The sequence below is a fragment of the Garra rufa genome, chromosome 21 (genome assembly GCF_049309525.1).
Source record: "Garra rufa chromosome 21, GarRuf1.0, whole genome shotgun sequence".
NCBI lineage: Eukaryota > Metazoa > Chordata > Actinopteri > Cypriniformes > Cyprinidae > Garra > Garra rufa.
The window spans coordinates 2634222-2660120 of record NC_133381.1 but is presented as its reverse complement, the minus strand read 5'-3'; the positions used below and the strand labels follow the sequence as shown (position 1 = coordinate 2660120).

Sequence of the window (25899 nt, the reverse complement as noted above, 5' to 3'; positions counted from 1 at the left end):
CATTTTAAAAACTACAAAAATACAATAAAATTACTAAAACTTGAACTAAAGTAATTCTAATTTAAAATATTAACCAAACCTATAATAATATATCACAGATATTACAATAACAATCGAAAACATTGAGTGTTTTTTAATAAAAAAAAATCTATATTTAAAGACATATTAACATTTTGTCTTGTTTATTACATTTTACCATTTTGAAACGTTATGAGAATATTACATTTTTATGTTCCCTCAACATTTAAAACACATTTAAAGAATGTTTTTTTTTTTAACTAAGCAAATATTAATGAACATACCATTCCTTTTTTTAGAGGATTTTTTAGGAAAAATATTCAAAGTAAACATGTTCTCTTAAGATTTACTTCATCAGTTATGTATAATATTACAAGAATGGTGTTTGAAGAACAATTATCAGAAACAAACAACATCATTGAATGTCCAATGAACTTTGTTCTCTGAATGTTTTCTGCCAACATTGAAAAAACATTAATAAGACGTTTTGAGAGCATGGTTACGAGAATTTATATCTAGTATTAAATCGAAGAATGTTCCACGAACATGTTTTGTCTTAACATTTACATAACCTTTCAAAAACGCGTTATGGGAACGTCTCCTGCGAGCTGGGTATTAATTTTGTAAGAGCGTAAGTGGCGCATCAATGGAGCCCATATGCCGCGAGTGGAGACAATAGAGGCATTCCTCGCATCCTCCGCTGCTACCAATGATGAAAGAGCGAATTAACCAAAACCATGCTCCTACACGCATACAAACTCCGGCTCACAGGGCTTTAGACGTCATGTTTTGGAAAGTCTATCGGGAGACAAGACGCTCGTCTGGAGAGCCGGCCCGGAGTTATTTATATAGCATGCAGTGGATCATTTCCATCGGAGCAAAGCTGAAGAATTTCAGTAGATAATCCACAATTATATACAACCTCAGAGCGCTGTCAGAGCCGTATAAATCCCCGCCGTTACCCGTCTGACCGGCCAGATAAATCAGCTCTCGCGCTTCTACAGGTTAGTTGTTTAAAACGATGGGAGACTAAAGACTGGAACTGCTCTGATGGTCTGTTTATTTTCAGTGTATTATTAGTTATTGATCATTTTAGTTTTTTTGAAGTGGGAGCCAGACGTGTTACATCATAACCTGATGTCATTATTTACATCATTTGGTTCCTTTGTCTCTCTTTTAAATAGCCAATCATCAATATTGATGTGTAAACTCATTTTCGTGAAGTCTGAACTTAAACACTTGCAAACAATGTTGGGCGGGGCTTGGTTCTGTGTATTTAGATGCTGATTGGATGGAGGCAGATCTTAATGTGTTTTTATAAGAAATAGGTGGAGCTTAAAAGGATTAACTTTTTTGTTATTTGAAACTAAATAAATTACTACAACTTAAAATAAAAACAAAAAATATAAAATAAAATATAGTTCAACATATTAACAAAAATAAATCAGTCGTACAAAATAACGGATATATGCAAATTATTATTTTTTTAATATTTTAATTTTAAAAACAACAAATTACTAAAACTAAAGTGAAAACAGAAAATATAAAAATTAAATCTAACCCAGCCTATTAATAAAATAATCACTCATACAAAATAATACTGATATCTGGAAATTAATAATAATAATAATTAAAAAAAAAATATATATATATATATTAGGGCTGGGACACGATTAATCGCGATTAATCATGTCCCAGCCCTAATATATATATATATATATATATATATATATATGTATATATTATTTTTAAAACTACAAAAAATACAGCAAAATTACTAAAACTTGAACTAAAGTGAAAACAGAAAATATAAAAATTAATTTAAAACTATAATAAATCAGTGATGATAAAAAACAACACTGACAAATGTACAGATAAATTCACATTAAGAAAATAGATTCTGTATTTAGCCTCTCTTTATCTCTCTCTCTCTCTCTCTCTCTCCTCTCTCTCTCTATATATATATATATATATATATATATATATATTTTTTTTTTTTTTACTACAGAAAATACAACAAAATTACTTAAACTTTAGCTAAAGTGAAAACAGAAAATATAAATATTAAATCTAATTTAACATATTAACAAAAATAAAAAAAGTCACACAAAATAATACTGATATTTGCAAATTAATTTAAAAATATACATTTATATGTATATAAAATGTATTACCAAAAAAAAATCCATTTAACCTGTAAAATTGCTTTTTTATGTGAATTTTTTGTTAATTTATTCAGGTAGTTATTTATTTTTGTTTTAGAGTTCACTAGATATGATGTAAAAATAAATCATAGATGAACTTTCAGATTGTTATTTTTGAGAACAAATCAGTCGCCTTCTTCTAAAAGTATGAGGTCTGTATAAAAACAAGGCTTTATAAAAATCCATATTATAGCTGCTGCAATGATAAACACATGCAGGTATTTACAAGATTCATTAATGCTAAACATATCCATCCACGCACACCGCATCTACATGTTTGTAGGGCAGGGAACGGAGCTGCTGACTGATTTCTTTTGAGTTTGTGTGAACGCAGTTGTTTGGCAGCACAACAAAGACTCTGAGCACAAACAACACAAACCAACAGCAGGTCAAACTCCATCCACATCTGTGCTGAGACAGAAACAGAGCTGAGAACAGTCATGCATCCCGACTGTGCGTGATGCTCTTACATGTCAGCCGTGTCGTCATGTGACATTTACAGCTCAGCTGATTGGCTCAAAGATGCAAAGCCTGCAGTTGGTCACTGAGATGATGATGGTGATGCGCTATCAGACAGATATCAAACTCACCGTCATCATAATGAGTCGCATACTCTCAAATCATTAGGAAAGCTCATAAACGAGTTCTCATGTTTGACACCAGAAGAGTCGGTCCGGTAATCAAAAGCATTCTTGCTCTGGTTCGGTTGAATGCGCTCCAAACGCGTCTTTGATGCTCATCTGTTTGAGATGAGATTCACACACCTCTTCCTCATGTTTCTCGTTTAACTCGTTTATGGATGTGCTGGTAACGTGATACATGCAACTCACCTGCGCTTCATTAATTCACCGCCTTACTGCTTCATTCAGCAGCCCGTCGGTTCATAATATTAGACATCAGCTGCTCTGGACTCATTTTGATCAGACTTTTTGGCCTTTTGTTAAAGGAAATCAATATTTGAGTTTGTTTGTTCATCAGATTTGAAGAAATGTGTCATTTCATCACTGTCTCACCAATGGATCCTCTGGAGTGAATGGGTGCCGTCAGAACGAGAATTTAAACAGCTGATAAAAACATCACAATAATCCACAAAACCACTCCAGTTCATCAGTTAACATCTGGAGAAGACAAAAGCTGAAACAAATCCATCGTTACAACGTTTTTGACTAAGTCTATAATCCATAATAACGCTTCCTCCAGTGAAAAAGTGGTCTGGTCTGAATCAGGAGAAAAATCTGCACCGTTTACAAGCCAAAACAGCTCTAAACAAATATGTGGCTGGATTTTGATGTGAGAGACGACAGAAGATGGACTTTCTCACTGGAGGAAGTGTTATTATGGATTATGGACTCGTATTTTAGTTAAAAAAAGGTCTTGATGGATTTGTTTCAGCTTTTGTCTTCTGAAGATGTTAACTGATGGACTGGAGTGGTTTTGTGGATTATTGTGATGTTTTTATCAGCTGTTTGGACTCAGCACTGTTTGATAGCACTGTGTACTTGTTTATAGGCTGTATGCTGTAAAGAACTGTTCAGTATTTGTGATTGTTGATGTGTTTGTTGTGCAGCGTGTGTGAAGGAGGTTGAGCAGGTGTGTGAAAACTCCTCTGAGGAAAATCTGCAGCCCTTCAAGGACAAGATGGACATCTTCGTCAGCACGGGTGAGTCACAAAAACATCATCATTGTGCACGATACCTTCATCGGTGACAGAAATAAAGCAAAACAGAGAAAACATGTCCACAAAGGTCAAGCTGAATGTTCTGCGTCATTTAATGCTGCTGTAAAGTTTGACTGGGTTCCTCATAAAGACCAGCAGGACTAGATAGAGATCAGACTATAAGACCAGACCTGGTTGAATTGTTTGTTTTTTGGTCATCTGCATCATCCGTGGGAGAAACCAATCAACTGATCAAAGTGAATCTAATTCACCTTCTGTTTGTATATTAATCTCGTGAAAACATCTCCAGCTCATATTTCTCTTCAAAATCAGAATAAAGAATTACTTAAAGGAAAAGTTCACTTCCAGAACAAAAATATATGTTGTCTTCCAAGATGTTCATGTCTTTCTTTCTTTTATTTAATTATTTGCAAATGTATTTATTTTATTCTTATTATGTATTTATGTATTTTATTTTAATTTGACCTTATTATATATTTATTTGAATTTTATTTTAATTATTAATCTAATTTATTGTTTGATTAGTAATATGTGACCCTGGACCACAAAAGCAGTCATAAGTAGCCTGGGTATATTGTAGCAATAATTTTGAGCCATTTTTTTATGCCATAAAAACATTAAGGATATTAAGATCATATTTCATGAAGATATTTTGTTAATTTCCTATCATGAATATTTCAAAACTTAATTTTTGATCAGTAATATGCATTGCTAAAAACTTCATTTGAACAGCTTTAAAGGTGATTTTCTCAATTTTTTTATTTCATTTGCAAATATTTTTTAAATAGTTGTATCCCAGCCAAATATTGTCCTATCCTAACAAACCATACATCAATAGAAAACTGATTTATTGATAACGTATAAATCTAAATTTAAAAAAAAAATTGACCCTTATGACTGGTTTTGTGGTCCAGGGTCACGTATTTATTTATTTGTTTTTATTTACTTTATAATTTATGTTTTTGTTATTCAGTCATTCTTTTTAAATAAATGTTTAATAATTTTATTTATTTTCTTTTTTGTTACATAGTTTTTCTCAAAACTTTTCCAGGAATTAATAATCCCTTGCCGCCCCCTAAATAGTAAAAGGGGTGAAATACGAGTTAGACGTGTTTGTGACAGCTTTCATGAGATCTTTTACGTTTTATTGTTTTCTGTGATCATTAATTCTTCTGATTATCAGCTCGGCAGAAATTGAGCGTGAGAAAGCGCAGATTAATGTCATCATACGTGTGGTTTACGGCGGGTATCGGTGCGACGTGTCGCTCGCGGCGGCGCTTCATAATGAAGCCGAATCTGAGGCTCTTTACAGAGCGCTGCGGCGCGGCGGCCGCTCAGAGCCGCGAGTCGCTTTTAAAGGCTGAATTTATTGTCCCGCTCAGCGTGCAGGTCCCATAACTTTCTAGTTAGCCACTACTGGTTTCATGTTTACAGACGGAGCTGAGGAGAAAATTCACACATCGCGCTCGACACGCACAAACAGCAGAGGGAGACCGCAGGCGCCAGTCCACCCCTGCTGAGACCAACGCCATTGGTCACGGCTCGCCCGCGCGGCCCGCTACGCCGCGCACCCCCTTCCCTTCATTAGCCACACACACACACGGAGCGCTGTTCACACTCGCCCCCACCAGAGACCCCCAACACTCGCCTTTGAACAGTTTTGGGCGACTTCCCCCTCTTAAATCTCGGGAGTGGGAAAGGTCCCCCATCACAGTAAAAAAAAAAGGGATGAATCTGGAAAATGCAATAAATCTGAGATCATAGGCGCGCTCTGGCCTGAGATAAATTCTTGCACCTCGGCCGGGCCGCCGCACACATCTGCCTTGCATTTAGACACTTTTACATGGAGCAGCTCCACGGGAGCCACACACACAAACACACTCGCTGAGAGGAAAACACATCAACACAAGCGCTTTAACATCTCTGTTGTTTCTGGACAGCTTCTGTTTCTCACTAGTTTCTCCTCAGACGTCTGGTATCTCAGCAGTGTCTCCAAATGTGCTCAGATTTGTGATCCTGGACCACAAACATCTCCTGAATAAATAAGCTTTCCACTGATGTATGGTTTGTTAGGATAGGACAATATTTGGCTGAGATACAACTATTTAAAAATCTGGAATCTGAGGGTGACAAAAAATTGAAATATTGAGAAAATCGCCTTTAAAGTTGTCCAAATGAAGTTCTTAGCAATGCATATTCATTTCCAAAAATGCTTTTCTTACTTAGATTTTTTGTCTCGTTTCTAGCCAAAATATTTAAAAATTCTTAATCAAGAAGGATTTTCTAGACAAGTAAAAACAAGTCAAAATTAAGTTCGTTTTTGCTTGAAACAAGCAAAATAATCTGCCAATGGGATAAGCAAAAAAAAAATCTTATTTCAAACAGAAAACAAGATCATTTTTCTTACCCCATTGGCAGGTTATTTTGCTTGTTTTAAGCAAAAACGCACTTAATTTTGTCTTGTTTTTTCTGAAAAGTAAGAAAAGCGTTTTTTGCAGTGAGATTTGTGACCCTGGACCACAAACATCTCCTGAATAAATAAGCTTTCCATTAATGTATGGTTTATTAGGATAGAACAATATTTGTCCGAGATACAACTATTTGAAAATCTGAAATCTGAGGGTGATAAAAAAAATCAAAATACTGAGAAAATCCCCTTTAAAGTTGTCCAAATGATGATTTGTCTTGTTTCCAGCCAAAATATCTAAAAATTCTTAAATCAGGAAAGATTTTCTAAAACAAGTCAAAATTAAGTGCGTTTTTGCTTGAAACAAACAAAAAAAAACCTATTTCAAACAGAAAATAAGATTATTTTTCTTACCCCATTGGCAGATTATTTTGCTTGTTTCAAGCAAAACGCACTTAATTTTGACTTGTTTTTTCTGAAAACAAGGCAGTTTTTACTCATCTAGAAAATCCCTCTTGATTAAGAATTTTTAGATATATTGGCTGGAAACAAGACAAAACATCTGAGTAAGAAAAGCATTTTTCCAGTGAGATTTGTGACCCTGGACCACAAACATCTCCTGAATAAATAAGCTTTCCATTGATGTATGGTTTGTTAGAATAGGACAATATTTGTCTGAGATACAACTATTTGAAAATTTAGAATCTGAGGGTGACAAAAAATTCTAAATATTGAGAAAATCGCTTTGAAAGTTGTCTAAATGAAGTTCTTAGCAATGCATATTCATTGCAAAAAATGTTTTTTTTGCAGTGAGATTTGTGACCCTGGACCACAAACATCTCTTGAATAAATACAATATTTGGCTGAGATACAACTATTTGAAAATCTGAAATCTGAGGGTGATAAATAATCTAAATATAAAGAAAATCACCTTTAAAGTTGTCCAAATGAAGTTCTTAGCAATGCATATTACTAATCAAAGATTTTGTTTTAATATATTTGCAGTAGGATATATCTTCATGGAACATGATCTTAAATATCATAATGATTTTTGGCACAAATCAATCATTTTGTTGGCTATTGCTACAAATATACCCATGCAACTTAAAACCTGGTTTTGTGGTCCAGGGTCACATATGAACTTCAATCATATAGAAAAGAGCAATATAAAGACAATTTTGAGGGACAGACCTACATCAGAATCACAAAACCACTCACAAACATGTCAAGTTCATCTATCATATATACTATACATAATATGTATTACTTCAGTGTGAAATAAAGTATTATATATTATAGAGTTCTAAGGGGTTCATGAAAATGTTTCGAGAAAATCAGCATAGAAATGAATAAATAATAAAAATAAGCTTATGATAAAGTTTGCATTATTTGATAATTGTTTTATAATGATTATTAAAAATGAAAACATAAATGGTAACATTTAAATAAACCGTAAATCTAAATAAATAAATATTATTAGTCTAATACTGGATTAAGTAAATAAATAAATAATTAACAAATTAATAAATAAAAAGAATTAAAAAATATTGCAAATTGTTACATAAATACAAATTTACGTTGAGTAAAACAGAATATTGTAACTTTATATATAAAAAAAAAAATCCCGAATAATAGACATCTGTGTGGCTCTCTATAGTGACTCATTGAGGTCTGTTCTTGTTTTAGGAGAAACATCTTTTCTAACAAGATACAGTTTGTGTGAAATATTTGATGTCATATTGAGATAATTAATTTTTATTGTGAGACTTTATGTGTCTTTGCACATCTGAGCACAGCTTGAGTGTTATTTTAGTATCAATTATGTATTCATTTTTTATAGTTTTTGTAAATCGTATATTTTCAATTCGGTTTTATTTTTGTGTTTTTTGTTTTTACTTAAATTTTAGTTCAAGTTTTAGTCATTTTTTTTTTTTTTTTTTTTTTTTTTTTTTTTTCATTTTTATTAGTTTTTTTAGTTTTAATATATCTATATTGTATTTTTTTTTGTTGTTGTTTATTTAGTTTTATTTATTTTACAACTTCGGATTAAACTAAATGAAAATGAGAAATGTCGCCCAAAAGCTGAAATAAATTAAGTTTCTAAAAAAAAAAAAAAATTAAATAAATAAATATTTTTATATATTTTTTTCTTTCTTTAATCATGAGAAGCAGGAGAAAAGTCACTGAAGGAATAATTGAGAAGTTTCATCCCTGTTGTTGATGTTGTCATATTGTCATTCACAGCACAATCTGAGTACGAGACTGAAGATGAGCGGCTGCAGGCGGCACAGAAAAGGTAAGAAACACCAGCAGAGGATGAGACAAATGTGAGACTGATATGTGATAATAACACTTACACCTGCAGTTCCTTTAGCTGTCTGCAGCCATTACTGTCACCTGATAAGAAACCTACATAGACAGCATCATGACTAATGTGCACTGCAAAAACTGCTTTTCTTACTTAGATTTTTTGTCTTGTTTCCAGCCAAAATATCTAAAAATTCTTACATCAAGAAGGATTTCCTAGACAAGCAAAAATGATTGGGGTAAGCAAAATAATCTTGTTTTCTGTTTGAAATAAGATTATTTTGCTTACCCCATTGGCAGATTATTTTGCCTTTTCTCTTTTTTTCTGAAAACGAAGTAAGTAGTACTTTTGCTTGTCTAAAATATCCTTCTTGATTTAAGAATTTTTAGCTATTCTGTCTGGAAACAAGACAAAAATTGTAAGTAAGAAAAGCATGTTTTGCAATGTGACCAGATCAGAGAGCGATTTGAAGTGCTCTTCGCATTAAAAACAGATATTGGTGCATTTTTAATTGGACTGACCAATGCTCTAAAAATAGTGAAATATTATTAGAATTTCAAATAACTGTTTTCAATGAGAATATCTGTTAAATTGTAATTTATTTCCATAATCAAAATCTTCAGGAATTATTCTACACTTAGAATCTTACTTAGATTTTTTTGTCTTGTTTCCAGCCAAAATATCTAAAAATTCTTAAATCAACAAGGATTTTCTAGACGAGTAAAAATTATTGTCTTGTTTTCAGAAAAAAACAAGTTAAAATTAAGTGAGTTTTTGCTTAAAACTAGATAAATTTTCCTACCCCATTGGCAGATTATTTTACTTGTTTCAAGCAAAAACGCACTTAATTTTGACTTGTTTTTTCTGAAAACGACAAAAAAAAATTGTACTTGTCTAGAAAATGCTTCTTGATTTAAGAATTTTTAGATATTTTGGCTGGAAACGAGACAAAAAACTAAGTAAGAAAAGCATTTTTGCCATGCAATATGCTGATTTGCTGCTTAAGAAACATTTCTGCTTATTAATGTTGAAAACAGTTGTGCTGCACAATATTTGTCTGGAAACCGTCATACATTTTATTTTTCAGGATTCACAGATGAATAGAAAGTTAAAAAGAACAGAATTTATTTGAAATATTACAGAATTAATATGAAATAGAAATCCTAAATTTATTTTGGTTGGAAACAAGACAAAAAATCTAAGTAAGAAAAGCATGTTTTGCAGTGTGACCAGATCTGAGAGCGATTTGAAGTGTTCTTTGCATTAAAAACAGATATTGGTGCATTTTTAATTGGACTGACCAATGCTCTAAAAATAGTGAAATATTATTAGAATTTCAAATAACTGTTTTCTATTAGAATATCCATTAAAATGTCATTTATTTCTGCAATCAAAATCTTCAATAATCATTCTAATATGCTGATTTAACATTTCTGAATATTGACAATGTTGAAAACAGTTGTGCTGCCCAATATTTGTCTGGAAACAGGCATACGTTTTATTTTTTATGATTCACAGATGAATAGAAAGTTCAAAAGAACAGAATTTATTTGAAATATTACAGAAATATTATGAAATAGAAATCCTTCTTGATTTATTTTGGTTGGAAACAAGAGAGCAAGAAGTAAGAAGAGCATTTTTTGCAGCGTGACCCTGAATGTCTGTTAAAATGTCATTTATTTTGGCTGAAAGAAGTGGAAACTAGTGGAATTAGTGGAAAGAAAACACCCAAAAAAATACTGTTAAGTGATTCTTTTATAGCACTTTATCTATCTGTGTCAATAGATTTCAATTACAATACAGATTTTTAAAGGCTGGTTTTTCAAAATGAGTTTTTTCTCCGACACTGAGCCATAAATCTCCACTTCAGCAGCACTTACACACACCACACTTTACATTTGTGTTCCTGTCTATATCCTGAAGGTTTTTACAGAAGGATTTGTTCATATATCATTTACTTGATTTTATACAACATTTTAAACCCAAATTCCCTCTGTAAAAACTTTTGACTCTAATATGACAAAAAAATTAAACAAGAATTTTGAAACTGACTTCTACTAGAAATGTATGCAAATTAGCGCATATTTCATTAAATAATTCCTCATTTGCATATTTAAACCTAACATTTAAAAAAAAACTTGTAATACAAAAAATGTTTGCAATTATAAATGTAATCAATCAGCGGAGTAATAAGGTCATAATTATTAGTTCATTTTTTTTACCCTGTTCACCTTCAGTGTCTCGCCCTAAGAAACATTTCTGATTATTATCAATGTTAAAAACAGTTGTGCTGCCCAACATTTGTCTGGAAACCATCATTTTATTTTTCAGCATTCACAGATGAATAGAAAGTTCAGAAGAACAGCATTCATTTGCAACATTATAAATGTCTTCACTATCGCTCTGATCGATTCCGTGTGTATTAATCTTCCTGACCCCAAACTCTTGAGCAGTTGTGTGTTTATTAATGACATGTGGGATGTATTTTTGTCAGTGTGAGCAGCAGGTGTCTGCGATGCTCTTGTGTTCTCCTAGACTGTGTGTTATCGTGAGCTCTTATCGTGTGTTTTGGAGCGCGTCAGACTTCCAGCAGTAATACTGCGAACTGTTTGCGCTGATTTATGTGCAAACCTTCGGCTGCCAGATGCTGCACGACGGAAAATATCTGGAACTTTTCATAGAGGGGAAAAGGACAAACAAAGCATATTGATTATTTTTCCTTGTTTAGATTTGGGAGTTTTTTTGTAACCTGAAACAAAACAAAGCAAAATGAAACACACACACACACACACACACACACACACACACACACAGACACAGACAGACAGCGGTGCGTATAAAGCGCAGATGTGGACGTGGTGGCGTTTGAAAGAGCAGAACGGACGCCACGCTTGACTCCACGTTAATGAAGGTGTTGAATTGGCCAATATTGATCAAAAGAGCCCGGCAGCTCGAGAGTTGTTTAATTTCCCTTTAATTTGGCCCTGGAGAAGCGTCGGGCGCTCGGACCGCAGGAGCGGCGGTAAGTGAGGCTTTTCCCAGAGTTCCCATGGACGCACCTCGTTAAAGTGACACGCGGGTGATGGATTCGGGCCGCGGGCGCTCGTCCGGACCTGGGTGGGCGTCCACATGTGTCCCAACCCGAGGGTCCTCACCTTTACACGCTCGTCCTCTGCGGCAAACGCGCTAAACACGATCGCCGCTTTGATCTTACAAACCAGCTAACAGGAAACCTTCTCACAACTGTCACCAATGGGTTATAGAAATGTTAATATTAATCAACAAAATGCTCGTGACACCTTGTTATATTTCTGACTGTTTGTCAAGAATGTTGCGTTCCTCTAGTGCTGGACTTTGAACATATCACACAGTAAACCTCAAGCAATCTGGCAAGACTTCTTTTAGTCACTATGCTCCAAAAAATGTGGAATTGTCTTTCAAATGAAGTTAGAGAGTCCACTAATATTCATGTTTTTAAAAAGCGTGTTAAGACATACCTCTTTAAAGTTGCTTATGAGCATAATAGTTTGTGAAGTGTGTGCAGGTTTGCATGTTTTTATCGGACTTATTTTTAATGCTTAGTTTTGCTTATACTTTTTTTTCCCTGTGTATTTATGTAATTGTTTTTTTATTGTAAATTGTTTTTTACATTTTTATTTTGATTTGCTCATACTTGTTGAATCATTTAAAGTTTTGATTGTCTTATATTGATGTTTTTTTAATGTTTGTTTCATGCCTGTGAAGCACTTTTAGTTGCATTTATGTATAAAAAAGTGCTATTAAATTAAATTAAATTAAATTAAATTAAATTAAATTAAATTAAATTAAATTAAATTAAATTAAATTAATCCTTGTTACACATGCAAAATGGACAAAAATGCCCATGTCCAAAAACTATCATAAAATATGATTTATTAATATTTTTTCCGCTTTCACTGATGTGGATTTTTAACCAGCATCTGTTCTATCCATAGATACCAAACATTCATTCATTTTCAGAGTTGTAAACCTTTAAATGCTGGTTTGTTTACATAATGCCACAGGTGTTTTTTTTAATGAAAAAATGAAAAATACACTGCAAAAATGCTTTTCTGACTTAGATTTGTTGTCTTGTTTCCAGACAAAATATCTAAAAATTCTTAAATCAAGAAGGATTTTCTAGACAAGCAAACATTTCAGTAAAAACAAGTCAAAATTAAGTGTGTTTTTGCTTGAAACAAGCAAAATAATCTGCCAATGGGGTAAGAAAAATTGTCTTGTTTTCTGTTTGAAATAAGTTTTTTTTTTCTAACCCCATTGGCAGATTATTTTGCTTCTTCTAAGCAAAAACTCACTTCATTTTGACTTGTTTTTACTGAAAACAAGAAAATAATTTTTACTTGTCTAGAAAATGGTTCTTGATTTAAGAATTTTTTGATATTTTGGCTGGAAACAAGTAAAAAAAAATCCATATACTAAATGCTGAGCAGAATTTTTTTCTTTGCTTATTAGATTCTTGGGTGTATCAGTGAAGAACAACAACATTAATTTTGAGGCATTTATATTTGTTATGTAGTGTTAGATTTTTTTTTTTTTTTAAATGTACTATATATGCCAAATTTGAGAAAAAAAAATGGCACAATTTAGTAAAAAATAGTAAAAATGTCAAATTTGAAGCTTTGCCGATAGAATGAATGCCTTTTAGCAAATATTGTATCACTTTATAGTCAAATGGCCCTGGGTTCAAAAATTGCAGTTTTAATGGGTTTCAATCTGGACAGTTTTGTCCTTAAGGTCCTGAGTCTGAGTATTTTTTGTATGGAGGGTAAAATTGATTTTTTTGAAGGAAATGAGGGGGAAATATTACAATTTCAATAAAAATAAACACCTGAGCCAAAATGTATGCAGTTGGCATTAACACAGGCACACTTATAACAAAAAAACTAAACTGAAATGTACAAAAATGTCCATAAGGTCGCACAAGGGTTGAACTAATAAGAGTTAATATTCCAGTTTGGGATCAGTAAGGTTTTTTTGAAGAAGTCTCTTCTGCTCATCAAGGCTGCATTTATTTGATCAAAAATATAGAAAAAACTGTAATATTCCAAAATTTAATTACAATATAAAATAATGTTTTTTATTTTAATATACTTTAACATATGATTTATTCCTGTGATGCAAAGCTGGATTTTCATCAGCTGTTACTCCATCATTCTAATATCCTGATTTATTATTAGAATTATACATTTTTTGGAACCTGTATTTCTTTTTTTCAGGATCCTTTAATGAATAGCTTGAAAGAACAGCATTTATTTAAAATATAAATCTTTTCTAACAACGTAAATCTATGCTATCACTTTTTAATTTAACACATTCTTGCTGAATAGAAGTATTGATTTCTTTCAAAAGAAGAAGGAATAAAAATGTACTGACGCCAAACTTTTGAACAGTAGTATATTTTGTTAGAAAACTTTTGTATTTTAACCTTTTATTGATCAAAGAATCCTAAAAAAAAGTTTTACAGGTTGGATAAAATATTAAGCAGCACAACTGTTTTCAATATTGATAATAAATCAGGATATTAGAATGATTTCTGAAGGATCATGTGACACTGAAGACTGCAGTAATGATGATGAAAATGTATCTTTGTATCACAGGAATAAATTACATTTTAACAGATATTCTCATAGAAAACACTTATTTTAAATTGTCCTGGCATCAAGAGATTGATGAATGTAGTATTTTATTTTATTTTATCTTTTATTTTATTTTATTTTATCATATGTGACCCTGGAGCACAAAACCAGTCTTAAGTCGCTGGGGTATATTTGTAGCAATAGCCAAAAATACATTGTATGGGTCAAAATTATTGATTTTTCTTTTATGCCAAAAATCATTAGGAAATTAAGTAAAGATCATGTTCCATGAAGATTTTTTGTAAAATTCCTACTGTAAATATATCAAAATGTAATTTTTGATTAGTAATATGCATTGTTAAGAACTGAATTTGGACAACTTTAAAGGTGATTTTCTCAGTATTTTGATTTTTTTGCACCCTCAGATTCCAGATTTTCAAATAGTTGTATCTCGGCCAAATATTGTCCTATCCTAACAAACCATACATCAATAGAAAGCTTATTTACTGAGCTTTCATGTGATGTATACATCTCAGTTTTGTAAAATTTAACCTTATGACTGGTTCTGTGGTCCAGGGTCACATTTTACTTTACGTTTTTGGTCACTGTAATATATTTGTCCTGGCGTCAAGAGATTGGTAAATCTAGTATTTTATTTTATTTTATTTTATTTTATTTTATTTTATTTTCAGTTTGTGACCGCTGTAATATATTTGCCCTAGCATCAAGAGATTGACGAATCTAGTATTTTATGTTATTTTACTTTACTTTACTTTTATTTTATATTTAGCGTCAGTGAGCTGTAATATATTAGTGTTGGCGTCAGGAGGCTGATGAATCAGTGTCGTCCAGCAGTGATACGCTCCTGAGCGTTCCTGACGTGTCCGTGTTTAACGCTCCATTGAGTTTCTCCTGGGTTCATGTCATGTGTGATCCGTCACACGCGTGACCGTTAATCTCAGCGTTACACTTGATTTGCGGCCACTGAGCGTGATTTTCTGCCACTAACGGCACATCGGGTTTAAGTCTCTTTTCACGCTGTTTTACTCTTAATGGGAGTAAATCTTGTCAGCAGCCCAACACTTTCACAGACATTCCTGATCACATCCTCAGGAAAAAACAGACCAATAAGAAACTTCCTTCAATCAAGACGTTTTACTTACTTGTTTCATAAAGTTTTATTTCCAGTTACACACTTTTTTTTTTTTTGCACTATGCACCAGAAAACCAGACATTTGAATGTTTTAGAGTATTACAAACACATATTGAAATAACATTATATTTTGGGTAAAAATAAGGTTAGTAGGATGCTGTAGGAATGTTTTTAAACCTCAAATATGTTTGTTTCAATGTAAAATATGTCAAATATGGATTGTTTTGTGATGACAGATATTATGTTTGTCTTGTAGTTTCCAGGAAACGGTGCTGTACTTCGGGCTCAAACCCAAGTCCGGAGAGAAGGATGTTTCTCCAAACTACATCTTCATGCTGTGGTACGAGTTCTGCAATGATTTCAAGAGCATCTGGAACCGAGAGAATAAAAACATCTCCAAAGAGAGGTGAGGATCATCCATCTCACAATCACTCCATCATCACCACATTTACAATGAAAATGTGTTCGAAATATACTTACCTTCGGTATATTTGGATGGTATTTATATTTTTCATTTTATTTTATCTACAGTTTACAGTGACATTAGTTACATTTGTCCCCCTGTCAGGAAGGTTGTTATTTTTGTTATTTTATTTTATTTTATTTATGTTCAGTTTTTGACTGCTGTAAATATATATGCCCTGCCTTCAGGAGGTTTATTTATTTATTATTATTATTATTATTATTATTATTATTATTATTATTATTTGTTTATTTATTTCAGTTTTTGACTGCTGTAATATATTTGTCCCCCTGTCTGGAAGGTTTTTGAATCTAGTTTTTTTATTTTATATTATTTAATTTTTAATTTATTTTCAGTTTGTGACCACTATAATATATTTGTCCTGGCATCAAGAAATTGATGAATCTAGCATTTTTATTTTATTTTTAGTTTACTTTATTTATTTATTATTTATTTATTATTATTATTATTTTCTTTTTTTTCTGTTTTTGACTGCTGTAATATATTTGTTCCCCTGTCCAGAAGGTTGATAAATCTAGTTTTTTTTAATTATTATATTATTATTATTATTATTTTTTATGTTTGATTGCTTTAAAATATGTATCCTGTCGTCAAGAGATTGATGATTATTTTATTTACTTTCAGTTTTTGCTGTAATATATATGTCCTGCCATCAGGAGGTTTATTTTATTTTATATTTTTATATTTATTTTATTTATTTATTTATTTTCAGTTTTTGACTGCTTGATGAATCTAGTATTTTTTTTTTTTTTTTTTTTTTTTTTTCAGTGTTTGACTGCTGTAATATATTTGTCCTGTCATCAAGAGATTGATTAATCTTTTTTTTTTTCTTTTTTTTTTTACTTACAGTTTTTGACTGATGTAGTATATATATCCTGCCATTTAATTTTTTATTTATTTTTTATTTATTTTCAGTACTTCTGTAATATATATGTCCTGCAATCAGGAGGTTGATGAATCTAATTTTTAATTTAATTTGATTTTATTATTTTATTTTAGTTTTATTTGATTAATATGTCAGCCAAAAATGAACCTAAGACCATCCAAGATTAGGATGAGTTTGTATCTTCATCAGATATGGAGAAATGTGTCATTGCATCACTGTCTCAGCAATGGATCCTATGGAGTGAATGGGTGCCGTCAGAATGAGAGTCCAAACAGCTGATAAAAACATCACAATAATCCACAAAACCACTCCAGTCCATCACTTAACATCTTGAGAATACAAAAGCTAAATCAAATCCATCATTAAGACGTTTTTAACTCAAATACATTGAGTCTATAATCCATAATAAGCTTCCTCCAGTGAAAAAGTGGTCTGGTCTGAATCAGGAGAGAAATCTGCTCAGATCAACCACCGTTTACAAGCCAAAACAGCTCTAAACATATATGAGGCTGGATTTTGATGTGACTTTTTCACTGGAGGAAGCGTTATTATGGATTATGGACTCAATATATTTTAGTTAAAAAGGTCTTAATGATGGATTTGTTTCAGCTTTTATCTTCTCAAGATGTTAACTGATGACATTTTGTGGATTATTGTGATGTTTTTATCAGCTGTTTGGACTCTCATTCTGACGGCACCCATTCACTCCAGAGGATCCATTGGTGAGACAGTGATGAAATCACACATTTATACAAATCTGATGAACAAACTCATCCTAATCTTGTAATATTTTCAGCTAATTGTTATTTTTTAATCAAGTTTTCCTTTAATGATCTCCCAGGACGCACTGCTTTAACATGCAGTCATGCAGATGCAGTAAAAGCAGAGGGACGTCCTGCTAACTGGACATCAATGGTCGAGGGCAGCATCATAAATCCGGCCGGTGCCGATTATTTTTATTTGTCCACACGATTTGTTCGGCAGCGTTTAAGAGTGTTTTCAATGATGCTTTTACAGATCAAACGTACTGCCAATATTCAGCTCTCACTCAGAAATGCACAACACATCTCAGTCATTAGTCCTTTGCTCTTGTTTTCCAGTCAACATATCCAAACATTTACTTGAGGAGAAAAAATGGCATGTTTCAGAGAAGGAGGTATCATCTATCAGCTCAGTTTATTTTTGTTTCTCTGTAGTGTTTTCTTGTTTTAAAGGGATAGTTCACCCAAAAATGAAAATGTTGTGATGTTTGACTGGCAGACTGCACCGGTTTTTGTTAAAAATCTTCGTTTGTGTTCTGCTGAGGAAACAAAGTCACCTACATCTTGGATGTCCTGGGGGTAAGCAGATAAACATCACATTATCATTTTTGGGTGAACTATCCCTTTAAGCATAAATCTAACAAACTTTGCTGAAGTTTAAAAACAAAAACAGCTTGTGTAAGAGGAAAAGTTGACTCAGAACAAACATGGTGACTCCAATATGGTGCTGCTTTAGTTTGACCTCCATTCACCAAAAAACAACACTGTCTGGGTTCATCAGGAGAAACCCACAAATGAACGATGACAGAATTATATTTTTGGTTTTATGTTGTGCTCTTTCATTTCAGACTCAAAGAAGCTCAGCAAACCGTCCAGAAAATCACAGCTGAGAAGAAAGTGGAGACCAAAAAGACCAACGCAAACAGTCTGGTGAGAAAACAACTCAAATGTGCCGCTGATATTTATGCATTCATTTATAACGCACTTAATAATGTGAATAATTCTGTTGCAAGTCTTCATACTAATGTCAATTAACAACATTGTCAAACAACAGAATCAAAAGTTTCAATTTGGTATTAAATGAATGCAAAATCATTTCTGTGACCAATCAAAGCAAGGTAAATGAGCCTCATTGACATTTTAAAGGTGCTTTTTGACTAGATCAATTGTAGTTTTTTTAGGTGATTTTATTTAATCTCTTACATTGACACACACAAAAAGAACAAATGCAGAGCTTTATCATATTTTTTATTTTTATTTAACCTAAAAAAAAGCAGAATTTCAAACATTTTTCACGTAACTATAATTTATGAAAATATTAAATATGTTGCAGAAATAAACTAAAAGTATTAAGATTTTTAAATATTTAAAAATTATGATTTTTGACCAATTTAAGTGCTTTTTTTTTACTATTTTTGATCATTTTAGGTTTATGTCAATAAATATTTAGTGTTTTGCATAAATAAACTAAAAGTATTATGATTTTTTAATTATCTAAAACATTGTGGTATAAAATAAATGCAAAATAATTTCTGTGATCAATCAAAATGAATGTGTCAGTGACCATTTTTAGGTGCGTTTTGACTATTTTTGATCATTTTAGGTGTTTATTTTATTTCAGCTCTTACATTCACACACACAGAAAAACAAATGCATTGTTTTATCATATATATTTTTTTTATTTGACCTAAAAAATAAAAAAGCAGAATTTCAAAAGCAGTGCCTACGATCCACACATTTTTAATGTAACAAAAAATCATTAAAATATTTATTGTTTTGCATTAATAAACTGAAAGTATTATGATTTTTAAATATTTTAAACATTGTGGTATAAAATGAATGCAAGATCATGTTTGTGATCAATCAAAATAAATGTCAATGATCATTTGACATATAGGTGCATCTGGACTATTTTAAGTGCTTTTTTACTATTTTTGATGAGTTTTCTTCATTTCTGCTCTTACATTCACACACAAAAAGAAACAAATAAAGAGTTTTATCATATTTATTTTAATTTAATCTAAAAATTAAAACATTTCAAAAACAGTGCCTACGATCCACACATTTTTAACGTAAGGAAAAATCAAGAAAATATTTATGTTTTGCCTAAATAAACTCAAAGTATCATGATTATGATTATTTTAAATATTTAAAACACTGTGGTATAAAATGTCAAAATAAATAAATGTCATTTATTTGACATATAGGTGCATTTTGACTATTTTTGACAAATTCTAACATTTGTAGGTGCTTTTTGACCATTTGAAGTGCTTTTGTACTATTTTTGATGAGTTTTCTTCAATTCTACTCTTACATTCACACATGGAAAACCAAATAAAGATGTCTATCTTTTTTTTTTTTTTAAGTATAATTTCAAAAGCCTATGATCCGCACACTGTTAACGTAATGATAAATCAGGAAAATATTTAATATGTTACATAAATACACTTAAAGTATTATGATTTTTAAATATTTTAAACAAAATTAACATGTCAATGATCATTTGACATATAGGTGCATTTTGACTATTTTTGACAAATTCAGACCATTTTAAGTGCTCTTTTACTGTTTTTGATCAGTTTAGTTGCTTGTTTACTTCATTTCTGCTCTTTCATGCACACACACACACAGAAATAATGCAGATTTGAATCATTTTCCCACCAAAAACAACATAAATATGACTTCTGCAGCAGTGAATCATTTAAAATGCATAAAATAGTGAGCATAAAAGACATATTGGAACTCACTAGAAACAACTGACAAGTATCTGTGTGCTGAAACTGTCTGTTATTGTGGAAGTGGATTGAATTATGCTTTCATCTTATATTTATTGAATTGCATCTGTTGTCAATCATTCCTGCATCTCAAACAGTAGGTTTGTGTGATCATTCCCATGAATGCATGAACTGATCACACATGTACTTTGAATGCAACGCTTTGGATAAAAGAGTCGACCAAATGCATGAAATTGTTTGTGAAAATCTGTTTGACAGAAAGAGCGACTGCGAAAGAAAGAAGCCGACATGTCGTCCAGCTGAGACGACACAAAACACATGTCACGTCACATCCATCGGGACACAAACACATTTGTGTTCATTCAGACTCCTGAGCTCCAGAGGATCTGCTGAGGACAAGAAGGTACTGGAGATCACTGGAGATACCAGAAAACAGCCCAAAATACTGCATCAAGTGTTTGAAACCACTTCAGTACGAGACAAGCATTCTATTAAATGTGTTAAAGCTCGTGAATCAGCAGTGCCTCATATCCAATCGAAAATCACGTCACTCGCTTCTGCCTTGGTGTTGCACCACTTTTTCCTTTTGCCAAAACTTGAAGCACTTTCACACTCCTCACTGGTGAAGCCTATGCAATATCCTGCGGTAAAAAGAGAAACGTGCAAAGCATATCCATCCACTTTATGTGAGAATCCTACTGATGTATGTTATGATGATGAGGAATGAAGCATATTCACCCCACAGCTGGTGAGTCAAGTCCTATTTATTGACAGAAGGAAGGTTTATGGAGGATGTCAGAAAATTAGATTGTTTCCCTGTTGGGTTCTGTCATGTTTTCCAGTTATTTCAGGCCCAAATGTGTTGAAAACTAGAGCTGTTTTCACTGTTAAACACATCAAACCTCCTGGAACATTATTACAGTGTCAGATTTTATTGACTTTTTTTTATTTCCTATGATAATTTGTACATTTATTAGGTGCAATAAACGCATCAGCATCTGCAAAAGGAAATGTAAGATCTCTCAAAACTCCTGCTGTTTATTTTTGTTGTATTATTAAAAGGAACTTGGGTCAAAGACTTTATTAGAAATTTAAGAAATTTACAAAAGTGATTTTATGTCCATAGATGTAAGTAAAGTGTCTACTTTTAAAGTTTCAAATAAGTTTCTGAAGAATAAGATGTCAAAATTTGGTTGAAATAATGTTAGATTGTCATTCAGTGTAACAATATTTTTGTCAAAACTCAAACCACATGCTTATTCTGACTTCTACACAGTGTTGGGGGGTAATGCATTACAAGTAACACAAGTTATGTAATAATAGTGGTTTTTCCAAGTAACTAGTAAAGTAACGCATTACTTTTTAATTGACGAGAGAATATCTGAGTTACTTTTCCCCCATTTATTGATTAAAAGCTCTCCTGTCCTCATGTTGAGAGAAATTGTGAGTAAGATGTTCCTTTAGTTCTAGAATAAATGTGAACATGCATTAATTCATCTCACTCACTAAAAAACAGATACAGTGTTCTTCAAATGAATAAAAACCTGCAATAATTAAATATGTTCAATAATACAAATATCCTTTATGTATTTAACCCCATTTTATGAACCGATGTCTTTGCTGCAGACCTTCGATGATCCAATTCATCCATACTAATAAGCAAAAATTACTCAAGATAATCTAACATTTGTTTTCCTTTTTTTTTATTGAAGAGTTGACATTTGTTCTTCTGCGGTCTACTGTACAGACGTCAATTCACTTTTCTCTAAGCCTGAGGCTTTTGGTGTGAAAAGGCTTTTACATTTGACAAAAATACAACTTTTTATATTAAAAACAAACAAGCAAGCCCTGCCCAGATTTCAAAAGTAACGCAAAAGTAACAGAACACATTACTTTCCATAAAAAGTAACTAAGTAACGTAATTAGTTACTTTTTTAGGGAGTAACTCAATATTGTAATGCATTACTTTTAAAAGTAACTTTCCCCAACACTGCTTGTACATATTAAAATATATAAAAGAATAAGGGAGCATATTCAATTTTATTGTGTTTTAAATCAGTAAAACATTCTCACTGACAAATGGGCAAAACCTAGGATAGTGGCAAATTTTAAAAATGTAGAATTACAACTAATTAGTATGTTGGGTGAAGGTAATGAATCTTTTAATATGTCATAAATTGATTTTTGTTGTAAATATGCCAGACAAGATTGACACTGAATTACATGTCTTCTGTAAATTAGGGATAAATGTATGATATTTATTTTTTGCTCAGAAAAACAAAAATGCAATTACATTAAACGGAAAACTTTGTAATATTTTCTCAACGATTTAAAGCAGTATTACACTTATTGTTTTCATGCTTACACCCTTTTTCATCTTTGACCCATTTACATTTAAATCACACTTGATTAGGAATCTTTTCAAATATCTTTAATTGTTCTGTCAATGCAATAGTTTGAGTTTTTGATGAAGTTTTCGCAGTTCCTGCAGTTTAATGAGTTCCAGCGTTAAAAAGCTTTTCCTCTAAATTGGCTGTGGATGCGGTTGAGCTCAGTGCGTAAAACACGCAGCGTGAAATTGATTTGTGTGGTAATTTACGAAGCGTTTAATCGTGCGTTTGTCACAGAGAGAGAGAGAGAGAGAGATCAGGGGTGAAAAAGTTTGACCTTTTATTAATAGGATCTTCCCACAGGTTTCATACAAGCACTATCTACAGACAACATTATACACAACATCTGTACAAAACGTGTGACAAGTAAACCGCATATAATCTTTCCACGTTGCATCTCTATGACTGGCATTATAAATAGACGAATAGCATGAAGAAACTCACAGCAATCCAGCAGAAACATGAAGAACAGTGTCTCATTCAGTCACATTAAATAAAGTGGTTCCACATAGTGGAAACTATCAGTCCTTAAACTCTCTCAATTCTAGATTTGGAGATGAATGAAGACATTCACCATGAGGAATGATGCTCTTCTGCATCTGTCACCATTACAACACACACTTCAGTATAGAAACCACTTCATTCACATAGAGTTGCTCTGGAAGCTATAATGCTAGAATAAGGAACTGATCAATAATCTCAACAGACTCAAACTGACAGCAAGATTCAAATGCCTGAAACCAAAAATGGGGATTTTTACCTAAATAAATCAATCAAAAGTATTAGGAGTTTCACCAGTGAAACCAATCAAATGTAAATTAGGGCCATTATTAAGTGTTTTTTTTACTCACTGGTGTTCCTGCAGTTTATAAAAGCACAAATACTTTAATTAATGAGCCCAAAAATTGCATGTTTAATAATCATAAAAGAACATTTAAATATTGGTTTAAACAATAGTTTTAAATGAAAATGTTTTGTCACCTACCCACATTTACAATAAGTCAAATATTTAAATCATTGGAATGGAATGCAAAATATTTTCTGTGACAATGGGTGCTTTTTGCCCATTTTAAGACTTTTTTCTTTCTGTTTTTTTTTTAACTAGTGTTTAGTAATCCTGTGGTTAAACTTGATTTATAAAAGTACAAATACTGCATGCATCTCTCAGTTAATGAGCTCAAAAAACTGCATGTTGAATCATAATATAATATTTACATTTTAATGGTTTAAAGCTTTAGTTTTAGATTAAAAAGGTCACTTTTTATGTCAACTACCCTTGTGCACTACTAGTCAAAATTTGTATTAAGATTTTTAAATATTTAATATAAAAGTTGATTTTACAAAATAAATTCTAAATAATTTCTGTGACCAATCAAATGAATGTAAACAAGTGATCATTTTGCATTTTAAAAATAATCATTAAAAAATATTTAAATGGTTGTGTAAAACAATAGCTTAAGATGTATTATGACATCTACAAACTAGTATGCAGTCTTTGCTCTTTTTTTTTTACTATTTTTAGATGCTTTTTATAGTGTTCAGTATTCCTGTGATTAAATTTTGTTTAGAAAAGTACAAATATTACATGCATCTCTCAATTAATGAGCTCTAAAACTGCATGTTGAATCATAAAAGAATATGTTGTTTAAAACGCTCACTTTTTATGTCAACAACCCATGTGCACTACTAGTCAAAAGTTGTATTAGGATTTTTAAATATTTAAAGTGGTACAAAATGAATGCAAAATCATTGTTATGACCAATGTAAACAAGTGGCATTGATCATTTTACTTTTTAAAAAGCATTTTAGGTGCTTTTTGACTATTTTTCACCATTTTAAGGTCCTTTTTTCTGCAGTTAGTTTATAAATATACAAATACTGCATGCATGCAAAAAATGCATCATAAAAAATATTTAAATGGTCGTGTAAAACATTAGTTTATGGTGTCAACTACCCACGTGCACTGCTAGTCAAATATTTTAGGTGCTATTTTGCCTTTTTTAGATTTTTTTAAACTGGTGTTTAATAGAAAAGTTAACGTTGGTTTCTAGAAGTACAAATACTGCATGCATTTTAATCTCAATTAATGAGCTCATAAAACTGCAAACTAGATTTAGATTTAAAATGACACCTTTCATATCAACTACACACATGCACTAGTTGGACTGGACATATTTTGCAGGATTTAGGTTCCTAAACACCTTTATGCATGAAGATAATTTGGTAGACAAGTGTAAATCGTGCTTATGTAGGGATGTGAATGGTTTGAGTCTTTGTGTAATGGTGACAGATGTAGTTCCAGCAGATCAAGCGTGTGTTCTTACTGAAGCGGTTCTAGTCCAGCTCGATGGAGATGCAGCGGCACTGCTTGACCCGCTGGACGCGCTTTTTCCGGGTCGGCGGCTGCTGGTCTGGGCAGTTGAGGGTGAAGGTCATGGTGGTGAAGCGCTTGGGTTTGCAGAACGAGCACGACTGGAACGCGCCTTCCTCCCGGCGCACGTGTCTGGGGATGTAGAAGGAGTTGCACTGTCCGTAGCAGAAGCGGTTGATGATGGTCCGACTGATGCAGCCCTCCTCGTGGATGGTCTGCTTGAGCGGCTGCGTCTTGCACCAGTCCCGCTTCAGGTAGCGGCGCTCGGTGACGTGCAGCGCCTCCTGGCTGGACTCCAGGACCTCCTCCGAGCCCCTGCTCCTGCCTCTCGAGCCTGAAGCCGCCTGCTGCTGGTCTGACTCGTTCGGGTTGCTCTTGTCCGGGTGAGGGATCGCGCCTCGGTTTCGCTTGCACTCGCTGGGAGTCCAAAGAAGAACCCAGACGAAGAGAAGCGCGCACACGATGCAAGCGGAGGAGGAGGCCATCGGCACTGGAGAGAGAACAGAAGAGAATGTTACATTGTATCATTGAAAATCGAAACATTTATAAACATTGTATCATTTTGCAAATATAATCGGAATGTTACTTTTGAATGTTTTCCGAACGTTCCAAAACAAGTTACATTTAAAAAATGTAATGTTAACAATGTATCGAAGAACGTCAGGTCACTTTTATTTATATAGCGCTTTTAACACAACAGACTGTGTCAATGCAGCTTTACAGCATTACATAAGAAAAGTAATAGAATGTGCAATAATACTAAACGTTTGTTCCTAACCTTGCTAGAACGTTTTGAGAACGTTCAGTTAGCTGTGATTAACATATTAATTTTTATTTGTTAATTTGTATAATAGTAATTTGTTGTTTCAACAACGTTGTGATAACGTTT

At 32.5% G+C, this 25899-nt stretch overlaps 2 protein-coding genes across 2 annotated transcripts in view; one reads left to right on the top strand and one right to left on the bottom strand.

Annotated features, from left to right (window-relative positions):
- LOC141296224 (uncharacterized) overlaps positions 1–22504 on the top strand; it is a 90906-nt gene extending 68402 nt beyond the window's left edge. Inside the window, exons 21-25 of the mRNA XM_073827497.1 lie at positions 3790–3882; positions 8552–8603; positions 15640–15789; positions 18363–18444; positions 20508–22504. Coding sequence (XP_073683598.1) covers positions 3790–3882; positions 8552–8603; positions 15640–15789; positions 18363–18444; positions 20508–20552 — 422 coding nt within the window. The 3' untranslated portion in view covers positions 20553–22504. The remainder of the gene's footprint in view (positions 1–3789; positions 3883–8551; positions 8604–15639; positions 15790–18362; positions 18445–20507) is intronic.
- Positions 22505–22909: 405 nt separating this feature from the next.
- grem1b (gremlin 1b) overlaps positions 22910–25899 on the bottom strand; it is a 4044-nt gene continuing 1054 nt past the window's right edge. Inside the window, exon 2 of the mRNA XM_073827204.1 lies at positions 22910–25500. Coding sequence (XP_073683305.1) covers positions 24974–25500 — 527 coding nt within the window. The 3' untranslated portion in view covers positions 22910–24973. The remainder of the gene's footprint in view (positions 25501–25899) is intronic.